The following is a 17377-nucleotide window of genomic DNA, read 5'->3' on the forward strand; positions in this document are numbered from 1 at the left end:
CCTTGCGTCCACGGCGGCGCGCGGGGATCTTCTCCAGGGCGTGGCGCTGGCGCTCCATATCCAGCCTGGCCCAATTCTCCCGCACCCACTTCATGGCGGCCTCATTATCGAGCGTGTCATCGGGCTCGCTGTTCACGACGGCGAGCCCCGGCTCCGTCTTCGGCTTAATGAGGCGAGGGGGCGAGGAGGAGGCACGACCGCCCTTGTTGATGACGATGCCGGCGCTACGGGTGCGCCGGCCGAGCGGCGTTTCCACGGGCTCGGCCTTGACGCTGACGATCGCCGGCGACCCGGATGAGTGGGAGGAGGAGGGGGACCCGCCCAGCATTCTCCTCGGAAGCCATGCGTCGTCACTCCGGCAGGGCGGCGGGGCAGCCGAGTACTCGAGGACGGCGTGGAGCGTGCGGTCGGGGACGCACCACCACAGGCGGCGGCCATCGCTGTTGTTGCGCCCCCGCACCACCGGCGCGTTGTTGATGGAGGCGAGTCGCTCCGCCTGCCGGCATTCGAAGTACGCCGCCCACGCCTCATGGTTGCCGGCGTCGTACTCCGGGAGGGCCCGGTCCTCCTCCGGCAGGGAGGCCCGCACACGCTCGATCTCGGTGTGGAAGTGGGCGGGGTGTTTGACTTCAGGGAGATGGGCGCCGAGTAGTTCGCCCCGTGGAGGAGGTGGGCTTCCCACTCGTGCAGGAGTGGCGGCTGAAGCCGTTGGCCGCCGCCGCGTCGCCGGGGGACGTTCACCCACCTGTTGTGCGTGCACGCGCTGGCTAGAGGAGGAGGGAGGGAAAGAGAGGGCGTCGGTGGCGAGAGAGGGGGGCTGCGGACGAGTGCTTCCACTGGCGAGGGAGGGGCGGCTTTTATAGCGGCCGGGGGGGCGGCAATGTGTGTACGCGTGGCAAGAGGAGGCGCGTCGCCGCACTACGCCGCCCGTGAGGAATCAATGAAAGACTGACCAGCGCAAGCCTTAGTATTGATTCCTCGTGGGAAACCGAGGCGATGAGGACGACGAGGCGTGGCGGTCGCTGACTCAGCAGGCCCGTTGTCCTTTCGCGCCAAAAACGATTGCCACGGCGCCCCCAGTGCGTCAGGTTCGGCCTGGATCCACCGGCACCAGTTTCAGGCTTAACCGGTGAAAATGGACCTCCAGGGGACGCGACTGGGCCGAGACGCAAAAAAATGGCCCGGGGGGGGGGGGGGCTGGGGTGGAGATGCTCTAATGCCGCTTTCACCGTCATACTTTATTCGTGAACATTTTCATTATCAATGTCGTGGTATAAACTTTTGTAGAGTTGCTACTCCAATGTACACCTCCCACAAGTAATGATGGACGTTCGGTTCATGTGTGATGCTAGCGGCAGCGGGTGCAGGAAGCAGCAACATGAAAGATGGGCGCCAAGGGCCACCGTTCACTCCCTCGTGCGAGCAAGATGAACGTCGCGTCGCAGCCATGTCCTTTTGTATATTACTAGGCAGGTGAAGCATTACTCTTAACGTACACTACGTACATAAATTTGACGCATGTTTCCTGGTACACAATCCATTTTATGAGCAACTACCACCACAAGCACGCATACTGCAGAACATACTTGCATACTACGTTTGATGCTGACAGAACTACAGACAGGAAATCATCGCAAAAAAAAACTACAGATAATAAATTAATCTGCAAAAGATACTTGGCATACTACGTTTAATGCTGATCAAACTACAAATAAGAAATTAATCTGCACACAAAGTACACAATCAGTTTAAGACAAACATATGGTTACAAGCACTCAGTAAACCTCTATGTACATTTTTTTTTTTGAACGGTCACCGAGGGGGAGAGCTTCCCCACCTGAATATATTACCACTCAAAAGGAGGAGTCGAGAATTACAATAGTAGTTTGGTTACAACATGATCATTAGGGTACAGCTGAAGAGAGGAAGTGAAGCCATTGTCTAGCGGAGATATTGTCTTCTTTCTTTTTGAACCGAAAAACCCATAGAGAGAAGTCAGCAACAATGTTCCGTATGGTGGTTCTGTGTGTATGATCGTCATTCCTGAAGACGAGCGCGTTTCTAGAATCCCATAGCTTCCAAGAGATAGTCAGAACCACCGAAGGCCAGATATTGGGGTTGAGGCCATGAAGCGTTGGGTGTTGGAGCAGAGCAGCAAGGGAGGTCGGGGCCGGCAGGCCCAGGGAGGACCAGACCTGTGTAGCATAAGAACAGTTGGAGATGAGGTGGAGTGCATCTTCATGAGGGTCTTGACAGCGCGGACATGCGGCGGATTGGGCAATGTGTTTGTGGAACATGTTTGCCTTCGTGTTGAGCCGGTCACGGAGGAGGAGCCATGCGAAGATCTTGACTTTGATCGGGACTTTGGAAGACCAGACAAAGTCGTGGTGAGGGTATGTATCATCTTCAGCAGTAATGGAGGAGTAGGCGTTCTTGGCAGAGAACGGTAGTCCGTGGGTGAGGGATCTTTCGTCAGGTTGGTCCGTTTGCTGGAAATCCTGCAACAACAACAGCACGCAATCCAACTCGCGAGCAGCAGCATTAGACAGACGGTTCCGTAGGTTCGCCAACAAGCTGGTTTGCCAAACAGTAGCCACTAACACCTTGTCATCAATGGAGTGTGAGAAGAGGTTTGGGAAGACCGTTTTGGAGGGGAGACTGCAGTAACCATTTATCAAGCCAAAAGAAAGTGGATAGGCCATTGTATGTGAGCACAAATGAGTGCTGAATTAGCAGTGGCAAGTTGTTGTTAATGATCTTCCAGAGGAAGGAGGGTTTTGAGGTTTTTGCTGCAATGCCAAGAGGGTATTGGTGGTGGTACCATTGGGTCCAGGGGATGTTTGGGTGTTGTAGAATTTTGGAGGAGGATTTCATAAGCAAGCAGCGGTTTTGAACTTCCAGATTTTTCATGCCTAGACCACCAGTATCTTTAGGTTTGCAAACGTTTTTTCACGCGACCAAGCAGCTCGCCCCAGTGCAGGTTGGCTCGTTAGACCAGAAGAACGCCCTCCGGATGGCGTCTAGTTTGGCTATGATCGATTTTGGTAGGCGAAAGACGGACATAAAATAAACTGTTAAGGAGTCAAGAACCGCAGTTAGCAGGGTGAGACGTACCCCCCGAGAGAGCAGGCGGGCCACCCAACCGAAGAGGAATTTTCGGAAGCTGTCTATGATTGGGTCGAAAGCTGTGAGAGGCAGTTTGGTGGGGGAGAGTGGTAGACCTAGATACACTAGCGGGAAGGAGGATAAGGAACAACCAATCGTTGTGGCAATGTTGTTTTGCGTGGAAGAGTCGGTGGCTATGGTGAGAAGAGCCGTTTTTTGGAAGTTGATGACTAGCCCCGTTGCAAGGGCGAAGTCATGAAGGGTGTTTTTGAGGATGATGGTGGCGGCGTCGCTAGCCGCAGCAATTATCAATGTATCATCAGCGTATTGAAGTGTCACAGGTGGTTCGTTAGGCCGTAACGGGTGACAAAGAACGTTGGTTTGGAACGCTTTTGCGATTAGACGTTGAAGGACATCGGCAACGATGATGAATAAGTATGGCGAGAATGGATCACCTTGGCGGAGGCCACATCTACATTGAATCCAGGATCCTGGAACGCCATTTAAAAGGATAGCTGTTTTCCCAGTGAGAAGGATATTTTGTACCCAAGAACAGAAGTCAGAGGGAAAACCGCGGGCTTGTAAGATTTGTATGAGGGAGGACCAGCATATGGAGTCAAAAGCTTTCCTGAAATCGAGCTTGAAGATCATGGTCGGGGCTTTACGGGAGTGGCATGCACTAAGGATATCGGCAGCGTATATAAAGTTTTCAGCAATGTTACGTCCATGAAGGAAGCCAGTCTGGTCATAATGTATGAGCAGTGGGATGAGAGGTTTAACTCTATTGGTGAGGACTTTGGCAACTGCTTTTGGCATGCAGTTTTGAAGAGATATGGGTCTAAACGCGTCTGGGGTTGTTTGTGCCTGAGATTTTGGAAGAAGGACCATGTAGGCCCGGTTGAATCGTTCTAAAGAAGCAGTTTGATCATGGAAGGTAGCGAAGAAGGTTAGGATGGGTTTTTTGATATCATTCCAATATTTTCTGAAGAAGATGGGTCCAAAGCCATCTGGTCCAGGGCTAGCATTGGTGTTCATAGAGAGGAAGGCTTGGTATATTTCGTCATAAGAGAAAGGTTGTGCAAGATCACTGAGCTGGGGGAGGGGTGAGGGGTACAGTTGTTGCAAGCTGAAGTTCCATGTTGCATTTTTTGAGGTCTCGATGAGCTGTTGGAAGAAGTCCTTTAAGATGTCAGCTTTTTGTTCGTGCAGAAAAACTTCGGAAGTGTTGTGTAAAAGCATGGGAATCTTGTTTGATCGAGAGCGCTGCGTAGCCGAGGCATGGAAGAATCGAGTGTTTTCGTCACCGTCAATGGCGACCCTGATCTTTCCCCTCTGTTTCCAGAAGGCGATTTTTTGTTTGATGGTATGTTGTAGCAAGTTGGAGAGCGTAAGCCTCAGTTTTTGTTCGATCGGGAAGAGAGGAGCGAATTCCTCGTTTAGGTCAAGGGCCTGGAGAGCGAGTTTGCAATTTGTTTCCCGTTGATAGATGGGCCGCAGCGACTTGGCCCAAGACTTTAGGGCCGATCTTGTACCTTTAATTTTTTGAGCGAGCGAAGCCGCCGGATCAATGAAACGCCCACCGTGGCGCTGTGGGCCGGGCTGCCAGCAGCCGCGCACAATGTTAGAACAGGCTGGGAAGGAGGTCCAAAATTGTTCAAATCGAAAAAGGCGGGAAGATGGGACGGATGTGGATACGGTGACGAGGAGTGGAACATGATCAGAGACAAATCGAGTGAGGGAGGTGAGGTGTGAGTTAGGGAAAAGAGCATCCCAAGATAGATTGATCAGTACCCTATCTAGGCGAATCAGCGTGGGGGATAGTCTTTTATTTGACCAGGTAAATTCTCTATCAAGGAGCGGGAGCTCTAAGAGAGCAAGTTGGTCGATGGTGTCGTTAAAGGCATCAGCCTCCGATCGTCTAAAGTTGTCGTTGTTGCGTTCATTGGGGAATCAAGTTAGGTTGAAATCACCTATTAGGAGCCAAGGAGATTGAGGTGGTGGTTCGATCTGTTTCAGTTTGTCAAGGAAGACTAGTTTTAGCTCTCGTTGCGAGGGGGCGTAGACATTAGTGATGAAGATATTATGTGGCGATGCAAGACATGATAGCGTTAATGTGGATGTGAGACGCCTGTGTTGGCAGTTGAGAAGCGAGAAGCAACGTGAGTTAGAAGCCGAGAGAATGCCGCCCGCCGTTCCGATTGCGTCGAGGTGGTTATTAGAGTCTAGGAAGCGCGGCAAGATCGATCGTAGTTTGATTGTGTCTGGTTTTTGTAATTTGGTTTCTTGAAGAAGGGCAATGGATGGGGGTAGGAGATTGATTTCAGAGAACACATTGGAGCACTTATCATTATCTCCTAGACCGCGAATGTTCCAGGACACGATAGAGTAGGTAGCGTTTTTCATAATGGAAACTTAAGTTGACACCTTACATAGGGGTATTGACCCAACAAGCAACCATTTCGGGTCAAGGTACAGTACGGCAAACTGACAGAAGCAGGCATGAGCACCATTACAAGTAGATTAAACCTAACACAGCGACTACAGGTCGGAGCGAGGCCCCGGATACATGGCCAGACATGGCCGCCACACACGTGGCCGCAGAGAAGAGAGCACATCATGGCGATCCCAGGCCACCAGAACCGGAAGCGAGGTCCGCCAGCATCTCCGGCGTGGCGCCGCAGGCAGCAGCGACGGCGGCCAGGTCCTCAGGCGAGGCAGGACCGTGCGCAGAGCCGTCGATGAGCCCAGAGTCGTCGCAGAGCCGAGCGTGGATCAGGGCGTCGGGGAGGTCCTTGGAAGCAGCAGATAGGTCGAGCTTCTTTGCCTTGGAGCGCATGGCCTTGGAGGTCATGGAGTAGATAGGCGGCTCTATTTCAGCCAGCCTAGCACTGCGTCTAGCCTTGATGCCGGAGTCAGCAGCCATCTTGGCGCGCCTGCTGATGCGCCTGGCAAGGCACTCATGCGTAGGCTCTAGGGGCAGGTCCAGTGGCTGGGCGGAGAGATCCACAGGAAGGGGGAGCGGCTGAAGGGCAGGTGGGGATGGTGGAGGAGGCGGTGTAGGTGGCAGAGGAAGTGGAGATGGTGGGGCTGGCAGTGCAAGCAGGGGACGTGCATGGCGCGAGCGAGCATGCAGCTTCTGTGGAGAGGGGGAGCGAGCGGGAGGGGTCCATGGGGCATGAACAAGCATGGCAACGGGCATGCCGTCAGCCATGACTGCGAGGATTGGGATGCCGTCGAGCGGCCTGTCAGCAGTGGGAGATGGGGGAGGGCCCAAGGGCGACTCCGGGGTGCATGCAAATGGTGACATGGCCATGGCAGTGTTCCTGATTTGAGTAACAGTGGAGGGAGAGAGGCGAGGGTTTGATGAGAGGGAGGATAGGGAGCCGTCGTCCCCGTCCTCAGAGCTGAAGGGCGATGCCCCAGAGCCGTGACGGAAGAGCGCGCGGCTCTCCAGCTTGACAACGACGATGTCGTTGTCGGGGAGACGCACCGTGAGGCATGGAAGGAGGACAAAATCGCGGGCAACCATGACGAGCGCGCGAACGCTAGAGTGGTCACCCTGGAAGCAGTGTTGGTCGGCAGAGACAAAGTCACCAAGGTGGGAGAAGAAGTAGTCTGCCCCCTCCGGGTGCCAGAGCTCATCGGGATAACCGAAAGCCTCGATCTCAGCCATGTGAACGAAGATGGCCGTAGATCTATTGTCAGCGTGTTCAGGCCTTTCGAAGAACAGGGTATTGCCCTGGTGGTGGATCGGCCCATGGCCAGTGGCCGCGAGGCGCTCGTCTACGTTGGCAAAGGAGAGACGGTCGGCGCCACGTGCGGAGGAAGTGAGGCCGAACGTGGGATTGTTGCGGTGTTGAGCGAGGGCGTGGCGGATGAACCTAAATGGGTTAGGCATAGGAGTGGCAAGGTGTACGTAGGCAAGGTTGTCCACCTGGCGGACTAGGCAGCTTGGAGGGACAAGGAGAGGGATGTGTGGTGCCGGTGGAGGGAAGCATGATGTTGCGGTGGGAATGGTGACTGGGGAGGGGGTGGGGTGGAGCGAAGGACGGCGACGGGGGGAGGATGAGGAGGTGCGCGGTCCGAAGATGAGCGGGAGACGGAATGGCGGCAGATCGTTGGTGAGGACGCAGTGGGAGCCGAACCAGATTGGTGCGCCATCGGAGCGCGTGGAGCCGGCCGACGAGCCGGAGGCGGTGTGGGTGCCCGTCGTGTGTGCCATAGAGCTGCATGGCGGTCGCACAAAAGCAGGGTTAATACGCGGTGAAGGGGGCATAGGAGGGAAGAACGGGAGGAAGCGGATGGCCTTGCACCTGTAGCTCCGGTGGCCGGAGCACCAGCAGCGAGAGCACCGGACGGGGTCGCGACAGTCTGGGATGGTGTGGTCGCTAGCAAGGCACCGAAAACACCTAGTCTTCTTCTTGCGGCTGTAGTGGTGGTGGAAGTGTTTGAGGCTAACCATCTGGGAAGGAGGCGATTTATAGGTTGGAGAGGGCGATGGATGGGGGAGAGGGGATGCAGGGGCCCGAGGCGGGGAGCAGAGCAAAACCTCCCGGTAGCTGCGCGGGTCTTGCAACGGCGTGGAGATCGAAGAGCTTAGCAGACTGGCAGCGGTGGCAGGGGCGTGGCACTGGGTAATGGCGATCTCGGGATGGAGCTGAGGGGACTGGGCGGAGAGTAGGCTGACGGAGGTAGGGGAGGCAGGTGGTGGAGTAGACGTGACGATGGTCGCATGTGTGCGCATGCATGCGTTGGTTTTGTCGCGCGGTGAGGACGAGCGGGGGTGCGATTGTGGGACCCGTGGATCAGTGGCTGTTAGGTAAGATATGGGGTGCGCGTTGGAACCTGGGGGGTCGAGCAGGCCGAGCGGCCGACCGGGGGGCGGCTGTGGTGACGCAGGTGGGCCGGATGCGTCAGTGTCATGTGATGGGTGGCGTGAGGTCGGGTGGTCTAAGGTTGGATTGTTTAACGAACTAGGCTGGTCGAGGGGGTGTACGGTGCGGTCGTCTACACCGTCTCGTTTTCTCTCTGGAGAAAGGATGCGGGGAGACTTGGCGGGGGAGGCCGAACCAGATGAGCGGCACACGTGTCCCAGGCCATCGATTGCGTTCCGGTCAACCGAGGCAGCAGCAGTGGAATCCACGCATGGAACAGTGTGTTGTATCTTGGTATGCAGGTGAGAGAGATCTTGCGGTAGTTTTTTAGTTGACGGGTGCGGTCCAAGCAAGGACGTGCGGTGAGTGGGCAGGATGGGTGCGAATGGGTCGATTGAGTCCGGTTCAAACACTACAGGCAATGGTACCGATCGCACTATTTGAGATGCTTGGTCAAACGAGTCAAATAGTTGAAGTTCAAAATTTGAAAAAAGGATGGGCGCGCAACGGAGGACCTCAGATCTGACCTTGACCGAGTACACATGCACTAAAAACAAGTTCGGAGCGAGCGTGATCGCATGGAAAACCCGTTGGAACGAAAACTGGTGGTCTAGAGCATTATTAATCAGTTTCATTAGCGCAAACTAACTTAGAAGAGAACACGATCCAGATAGGAGTATTTGGTTGGTGTGTTAGGCATGTGGTAGGAGTGGTGACAAGGCAGTGGTACTTAGAAAAAATCAGCTTATTGAACGAAATGACAGGCCGGAACGGTCGTACCTTTGTATGCGATCGCAGAGTGGAGCTAGTTGCGGGAGTTGCAGTAGGTCCAACAGGCAGCCGACCGTTGGCGAGAGAATGGCCCACCTGCATGGAGGCCATGCACGGAGAGGAGCGTGCTGAGTCGTCGACGACTACGCGAGGAGGCGCCAGCGCATCATGTAGCGGCGGGGATGGCCGCGCCGCTAGCATGGCCGGCGAGGCATGAGGCGCCACGGTGATGGTGGCGAACATGCGAGGCGCCACAATCGGGGAGCAGGCCGCCATGAGCGTGGCAACATGGTGGGAGGCGACCGGTACATTGAACGCAGCGTTGGAGAGGCGTTGAACTTCGATAGAACACGCAGGTCCACCAAAGCGGAAGGAGAGAAGCGAGGCGACGAGAGTTTCATCGACCATAAAATCCGCTTTATGGACGAAGAAGATGATTGAGGTGGGCAAGGCCGAGGCAATTGGCGCTGCAAAAACTTTGGACGAGCAGAGATCATGAATGTTGCGCGCGAAGTCGACGCCGGGAGAGGGGAAGAACCCGAGCTGAGAGCGCAGGAATGCGTCGGCATGGCCGAAGCGCAGGAATGCGTCGGCATGGCCGAAGCGGTCGTCGATGTCAAGGGGCTTTGTTTGGTGGATGGGTGGACGGTGTGTGGAGGTGGGTGGCGGTGGAAAAGGGGGAAACTGGATGGAGTGGCTTGTGGCGACGAGGATGGGCTCGGCAATGAGAGCTTGAACGATGCGCATATCGGATACAGAGATGCGAAAGAGTTGATCATGGAGGCGAGTCACCTGGAAAGGGGGGGCGTTGCCGCCCAGGCAGGCTTGCATGAGGACGGCCACCAGTTCTTCGTCAAGGACGAGCGAAGAATGATGGACATGCACGGAGAGGAAGCATGGAGGTTCATGGCGACGCGGGTTGATATGCTTGGAAAGGCACCGCCAAACTTGCACCTAGAAGTCGTCACCCATAGCGTCGCCGACGTCGAGCGCGGCCCGCAAGGCTTTGGCGATGGGGGAGTCATGCCGTCGGAGAGGGTCATGGAAGGTGGCCGTCGTAGGAGGCGGGGGAGGGGTGGAGGCGGTGGGTGGGGCTGGGACGCCGGAGGGGAGAGGGGAGCGAGGGGGGACGGGAGCCATTTCGTATGTGTCATCCATCTGCACTAGTAGTCCGGGAACACCTTAAGAATCCTCTATGTACATTTGCATCATTAGGTACTATTAATTTGAAAGAACAAACAAACCTTAAGGATGTAATGCCGAGAGGAGAGACTACAAACGAAAACAAATATCTACAACATCAACCGTGCCGCCGTGACAAAATATGCCTGTCCTGCAAGAATATAGTGGCAAAAATAAAACTTCAAGTAGATATGTCCGAAAAGGAAAAAGAAACAGTTCCGCTTCCAGTGGTTCTACACAACACAGGTGTAAGAAGTCGCTTTATTGTGCAACATATATTTATGACTAAAGCCAAACTATTGTCCTACTAGTAAATGCACACGTGCTTTGGATGTTCAACTAATATAACTAAAACATGATAAATCATTTCTCTCAATGTTCACAAGTGTATATACTTGCATATTCTACATGATTTCATACCTTGCAATATTATTGCTGAGGTGGAAGAAAACTGTAAAAAAAATGTTACTATGCACGCCACACTTTTTAAGAAAGGCAAGTACATATGAAATTAAACATTTATTACAAGCACAAGAAAATATTAAGCCTACGTATGCTCTAAAATTTAAATGGCATGCATTTCCTTAGTGGCAAGGATGATTTGCTCCAACATACTTGACCAAAGGGCTGTTATATAACTCAATGTTTCTATAAATGTTTTGTAAGTAATTCAACAGCCGATTTGCATCCAATGATGGCAAGCATTAGTTGTTTTGGTTGAATGAAATGAAATGCTATTGATGGTGGCCGAGTTTTCTTTCGCATCAGGTGTTCCTGAATAACTAAGAATGTAATAACTGTTCCAGGCTGAATGTGTAAAGAAAAAGGTTAATTGATGTGTCGTAGAAGATTTATGGCATCTCCAGGTCATTAGCATTTTGGACAATTAGCAACGCAACAAACAAGTATACAAAGCAATCTGCCAGGGAATTAGGGCAGTAGAGTTGCAGTTTAATAGTTATTTCAATTGTGGCTATTAGTTTTGAAGGGCAGAGATGCAAAACTTTACAACTTTCATCAGATATTGCTATTCATGGGTTTGTTGCAAGAATTTTGTAATGGTGATTTACAACTCACAAAAGAGGGACCAGCAATTTATTTGTTTGGACAGTGACCAAAATAGCCCTAAGATACTTTGCCAAGAGAACGACATTTACCAATTTGGTCATTACATGCCCATGAATTGACATAAATTTCTGCTAAAAGAACTAAAGAATGACAATGGAACCTTACGGAAGTTTGGCAATATGCCAAAGGCCAAATCTAATCAAAGATACCAAATTTCTGAAAGGCAAACTTGGGCATCCATGTAATCCAAACCAAACACCACGCGAGGATAGCCAACCAGTGACACACAATGCTAAGGTCATGAAACAAACATACACGACTTATTGTTTTGTTTCAAGAACTATGGCATAGGCCCTGCAAGGAGTGCATAACACTGATCTCCAGATAGACCAATCAGAAATGCAATCTCTCATGCAACAAGCACTTCTTACAGATTCAGCAACTATGTGCCTATCAACCTAAGTAGTAAGTAGACCATAGAAACATGGTTTATTACTAGTGTACAATAAATATAAGTTATATTTACTCGTTATCCTAGTTAGTTTAAAAGTTGTAGTCCATTGTGCAAAGTGTGGTCGTGAACCCAACTAGTTAAAGTAAGTTCTGCAAAATGACACTGCAACAGCCTGGTATCAATTGCAACACGGTATCATAATCAAGCTCTGGCATATTCTTGATACCTATCTATCATACTATAAGTACCAGGACATGCGAAAATGCATATAAACAATATTGTCTGTAGTGCGCTACAATCAATAAAAACACAATGAAATGTCTTAATTTACTACCATCTCCCCAAAAGAAACAAACAGGGTTAGAGAAAAAAGAAGTCCCAAAAACTTATGCCTTCTTATCATGCATGAAGTACGGAGCCTGATGATATACATCAGCATATGTGGGCTTAATGAGGCTCCATAGTGGAATTAGTCATATATTGGAAAACTTAGGATCCGATAATAGTTTGTATATATTGCCTAGGTATGTTGTGATCCTGCGGCACCATCAGAAATGCTGTATTTAAAGAAAACAACTAGAGGAACTTCCATTCATACCTAGCTTTTCTTTGAAATTTTAGGAGAAATACAGTGTAAGTGTCGCCCTGCATCTGCAACATCTTTGATTTCTTGAAGTTGGTCAGCTATATCCTCTAAGAGTTGCAACTGTAATGATTGCCTCCTTCCACTTGCTGCAAGCCTCATCTTGTTTTGTGCACCTTTGATCGCATTCAGACTTTTCCCCAGGAGATCATCTGCGGCAGCTCGATTCTGCAACTTGTCTGCTTGCATTGTTGCATCAGAGAAGCTTCGACCAATCAGGCCTTTAACTGCATAGGAACATCTCAGTTTCAGTACCAGTTTCAAATGATTCTGCAACTATAATAGTTTCTTAAAATGTGTTGACTTGGGTATTCAACATGTCATGCTGGTGAAATAACTAAAGTACAGCCAAAATACAATAGGGGTTAAGCATGTCATGCCAGCACACATGGAAAAATATTCGAAAGTAGTTAACAAAATTCAAGAGGATGCAGGTACACATGTATATATCAATATGAGAAATAAGTTGCAACACTTTTTGTTTGGTAAATCTGATAAATAATATCCAGTTGACAAAACGAAATTATGCAAGGTAGCATGTGAACTCAAAGCAAAATATCCAATAACCAACATGGTTTTAATAAACTAGCCTAGCAGCATTTAGGCAAACCAATAAATGAATTGATTGAACCTAGATCAATAAAGATCCAACAATAATTATCAGCAATCAGGAGAAGTACGAACAGATTTGCAGCATTATGTTTATCGCAATAGAAAAGAACTTAATCCTGTCACATGCTAGATAGTATAGCAAATATCAACCGAGTTTTATTTCTCCATCTGCAGTCTGCACATACCTTCAGTGGAGAAGCAAATATCATCAACAACATGCACATCAAATATATTTGCATCATTGTCGCTTGCCATAAAATCATGGCAAGTCTTGTCTAGCCGCCCACTGTCCTCCTCCTGAAATTCATCAGCAGTCAGCTCTTCCATACCTTTCATACCAGCTGCAGCATTAACTTCAACATCACCACCTTGATCCAGACATCGTGCAGATTGGGGCAAGCACAAACTCCGGGCAGATAGGGGGAGAATTACCACCGTCTCCGTGCCATCATCTTCGCATCTATCTGCCCCCAATTTCGATCCGGCCACAGGAACTTCTCCAAGTGCCTGAAAAGGCAGACTGTCCTCATTCCCATCCTTAACACGACCCACACGAATGGGCGACACTTGTTGGCGCGCGAACTGCTTCTGGAAGCTGAAGACAGAATTATTCCCAGGCTGAACCCCCGCATTCTTATCAAGCGATCTGGAAGAGCTTGGCTCGCCCTCTAGAAAGTAACTGTGCGGCGTCATCATCTCCACCTCCTCGTCATCATCATTCCCGGTGAGACCAAGCATCCGCCGGTAGGACTCCACCTCTTTCTGCAAAGACCTGGTCTCACGCTCCCTCATGAGCAAGATGTCCTTGAGCTCCTCCACCTCATTCTCGTAGAAGGCGCAGCGCTCATCAGAGGTGCGGCGCTGCTGCCGCACCTCCATCTCCAAGGACGATTTCTCCTTCTGCAGACGCAGGATCATCGCCATGGCCTCCTCGGCCGCGGATGCTGCGGCGCTGCGTTCCTTGTCCAGCTCCTGCTGCAGCGCCGAGACGTCATTCCCCTCGTCCACCTCCCGCTTCAGATTCACCTCCTCCTCTTCCTCATCGACGGACTCGGCTTTGCCCTCCCCCTCGTCCTGGCTGTCGTCGTCGGAGTTGAAGACGAAGGGGAAGCGGGAGCGAAGGGAGAGGAGGAGGGACTCGAGGACGCGGGAGGGGTAGCGGAAGAGGAAGGCGAAGAGGCAGGGGAGGTGCGGGCGGGAGCAGGTGCAGGGGAGGCGGAGGCGGAAGAGCGCGAGGAGGGCGGAGGCCGCGGACGCGGCGGCCGCGGCGCAGAGGAAGGCGTAGACGATGGCGAGGTCGAGGAAGGCGCCGGCCAGCGCCCGCGCCGTCCAGCGCGCGTGCACGCCCGCGACGCCAGGGCAGGGCGCCATCAGCGCATAACGATCGCCCGCCGAATCTGAGAGGATTCCCCCGCCGATTCCTCCACCGGATTCCGGGTGGTTGTTGCTGTTCGGTGGGGAAAGGAGTCCTGCCGTGCCGGGATTTGGCTCCCTTGGCCTCGTCGTTTCCAAGGCGGCTGCGCTGCGCGGGCGGTTGCCGGGCGGGCGGCGGGGAAACGGTGGGGGCAGTCGGTGGAATCGCCCGCGCCGACGTGCGGGGTCCACGTCGTGCACCTCGTGCGGCAGGGCTATTTGTTTGGTATCCCGGCGGCCCGGCGCTTCGCTTCGCTTGGCGTCGTTGTTCGGTTGGGCGTTGTCCGGCAGGCCAATTCTGTCAAGCTATACGCGAGCCGCTTCATTTGGCAAAACCAGGCAGGCAGGGCAAGATTACTGACCTGTACCAAACGTCCAAACTCCAAACCACGGGCCACGGTGTTTACTTGTTTAGAATTAGATAGACTTCGGGGATGGGAAATGATCGCGTAGAACAGTCCACCGCGACGTCAGTAATGCTAACTGGCAAACATTTGTTGGGAAGGAACTCCCAGCGAACACTCTCATAGCCGTTTGATCGCGATCAAACAATGATTTTTTCTTTTTCGAAAAATTGCCTTCTATAAGGAACCCATGCTAGTCTGAACATTATCACCCACTATAAGTAAAATTGTAATAAAAATAGTTCGCAAATGTCATCCTCCACAATGAACGTTTAGCGGCTAAGAGGGTCCCAGTTTTCTTATTTGAGAAGCACAGAAGAACATATGTAGTAATACATCGCCTACACAGGGTTGCTCGTTGGTCTTGGAAGGTCATCGGAGGTGGTAGGGTTCGTTTTCCCTCTGTTAGGGCTAGGCTTTCTGGTGCAAGAGTCTGACGGCGAATCAGGATTAATCGGGAGGGTCTGGCCAAGTGAAGAAAAATGTGGAAGATTTGATGAGTCGCCTGGATCTTCATGAGGATGGAAAGCAAAAGTTCATTTGGGCGAATGAGTTTAAGGACGGGGAGATAGAAGTAAAGTGGTTGCCGATTGCGAATGTTCGTACAAATAAGGGGTTTAGCCCAACAACCTTGTAGTCTGATGTGAGGTTTGCATGGAATCTGGCCAAGGAGGTCCATTGGTGCAATAATGAAGACAATATTTTCATGGTTCAATTCGGGTGCTTGGGAGATTGAAATACTTCTATGAATATGCGACCTTAGTTATTTCATAATCAAGATTTACTCATTGTGGAATATGGTGGGTTCACGAATCTGAGGTATGTGGTATTGCATAAGATTACAGTCTAGGCAAGAGTGCTTAGGTTGCCGGATAACTTTGTGATCACAGCGGCTATCAAAGGAATTTGTCGTAAGATGAGTAAGGTGTTGGAGGTCCAATCTACCTTAGCACGGATTTTGCTGGGAAGTTTGTTTGAGTTAGAGTGGTGCTAGACGTGACCAAGAAGCTCATCAAGTTTGTGTCCGTAACAAATAATGATGTGACTGAATTCTATCAAGTGCAATATAAAAAAACCCCACTTTGGGTATTGTGGTATGGTAGTCCACTAGTACTAGGAATGCGACACCGTCGAGCATGATGTGTCAAAACTCGAGTGCGGTGATTTCATGTTAGCTGGGTAGAGGTCGTGGTACTAGTCAATGTTTTGCTTGTGGACGAGGTGATCTGGATGGCCATGGTAGCGCCCCTCCTTTTGGTCATGGTCGAGGGAGAGGAGACATTCCTTTTGATTATGGTCGTGGATATATGACAGCTGGTGCCATAATGCCTTATTCAATCGGGATGGAGCAGCCGATATGGATGATACGTGTCTCCAGCGTATATATAATTTTTTATTGTTCCATGCTATTATGTTATCCATATTGGATGTTTTATATGCATTATTATGCTATTTTATATCAATTTTCGAGATTAATCTATTAACCTAGTGCCTAGTGTCAGTTGTTGTTTTTTTCTTGTTTTATCTTTTACAAAAAAATCAATACCAGACGGGGTCCAAATAGAACGAAACATTTTGATGTTTTTTCTTGGACAAGAAGACACCCACGAAGCTTTGGGAGGAGGCCAGAAGGCCCACGATTGAGCCACAAAGCTCACCAGGCGCGCCCTAGGGGGCGCCCTATGAGCTTGTGGGCCCCCCGTGGCTCTTCTAACCCTAATCTTCGCTCTATAAATAACCAAATATTCCCCGAAGACCAGAGGGCAGACCAAAAAAAACTTTTTCGCTGCCGCAAGTTTCTGTCCTCGTGAGATCCCATCTTGGGGCTTTTTCCGGTACTCTGTCGGAGGGGGATTCGATCACGGAGGACCTCTACACCAACCTTGCTGCCCTGCCGATGATGTGTGAGTAGTTTACCACAGACCTACGGGTCCATGGCTAGTAGCTTGATGGCTTCTTCTCTCTCTTTGATCTTCAATACAATGTTCTCCTTGATGTTCTTGGGGATCTATTCGATGTAATCTTCTTTTGCGGTGTGTTTGTTGAGATCCAATGAATTGTGAGTTTATGATAAGATTATCTATGAATATTATTTGAGTCTTTTTTGAACTCTTTTATGCATGATTAAGATAGCTTTGTATTTCTCTCTGACCTATTGATTTGGTTTGGCCAACTAGATTGATTTTTCGTGCAATGGGAGAGGTGCTTTGCGATTGGTTCAATCTTGCGGGTGTCCTCGCCCAGTGACAGAAGGGGTAGCGAGACACGTATTTGTATTGTTGCCATTAAGGATAAAAAGATGGTTTTTTTACCATGTTGATTGGATCCATTCCTCTACATCATGTCATCTTGCTTAAGGCGTTACTCCGTTCTTCTTAACTTAATACCCTAGATGCATGTTGGATAGCGGTCGATGTGTGAAGTAATAGTATTAGATGCAGGAATCAGTCTACTTGTCACGAACGTGATGCCTATATTCATGATCATTGCCTTAGATATCGTCATGATTATTCGCTTTTCTATCGATTGCTCAACAGTAATTTGTTCACCCACTCTATGCTTTCTTTCAAGGGAGAAGCCTCTAGTGAAAACTATGCCCCCCAGGTCTACTTTTACCATATTATTTTCAGATCTATAAAACCAAAAATACCCAAAAATACCTTGCTGCAATTTATTTACCTTTACCTTATTTTGCACTTTTATTTAGCTTTTATACCTATCACTATTAGATCTCATCCTTGCAAATAACCGTGAAGGGATTGACAACCCCTTTGTCGCGTTGGGTGCAAGTATTTGTTTGTTTGTGCAGGTGCTATCATTAGAGATTGTGTGTTTCTCCTACTGGATTGAT

At 50.5% G+C, this 17377-nt stretch overlaps 1 protein-coding gene and 1 pseudogene across 3 annotated transcripts; both read right to left on the bottom strand.

The window, feature by feature from the left end:
- Positions 1 to 5719: 5719 nt before the first annotated feature.
- Positions 5720 to 10078, bottom strand: LOC147985371 (uncharacterized; annotated as a pseudogene). Its single transcript, XR_015615416.1, has 2 exons — positions 9995 to 10078; positions 5720 to 9908 (listed from the first exon to the last, which is right to left on the bottom strand). The product of XR_015615416.1 is annotated as an uncharacterized LOC147985371 (transcript).
- Positions 9925 to 14465, bottom strand: LOC125537849 (uncharacterized). Of its 2 annotated transcripts, none has more exons than XM_048701165.2 (3): positions 12895 to 14465; positions 12053 to 12324; positions 9925 to 10078 (listed from the first exon to the last, which is right to left on the bottom strand). In XM_048701165.2, exons 1-2 carry the CDS (start codon positions 14078 to 14080, stop codon positions 12053 to 12055), a joined length of 1458 nt encoding a protein of 485 aa, XP_048557122.2. In that variant the 5' UTR covers positions 14081 to 14465; the 3' UTR covers positions 9925 to 10078. The 2 variants fall into 2 exon arrangements, with proteins under 2 accessions (XP_048557122.2, XP_048557120.2); XM_048701163.2 differs by having other exon boundaries at positions 9925 to 10083; positions 12895 to 14463.
- Positions 14466 to 17377: the final 2912 nt, after the last annotated feature.

Source organism: Triticum urartu, chromosome 2A (genome assembly GCF_056163025.1).
Source record: "Triticum urartu cultivar PI428250 chromosome 2A, HENAU_Tu73, whole genome shotgun sequence".
In the NCBI taxonomy this organism is placed as follows: domain Eukaryota; kingdom Viridiplantae; phylum Streptophyta; class Magnoliopsida; order Poales; family Poaceae; genus Triticum; species Triticum urartu.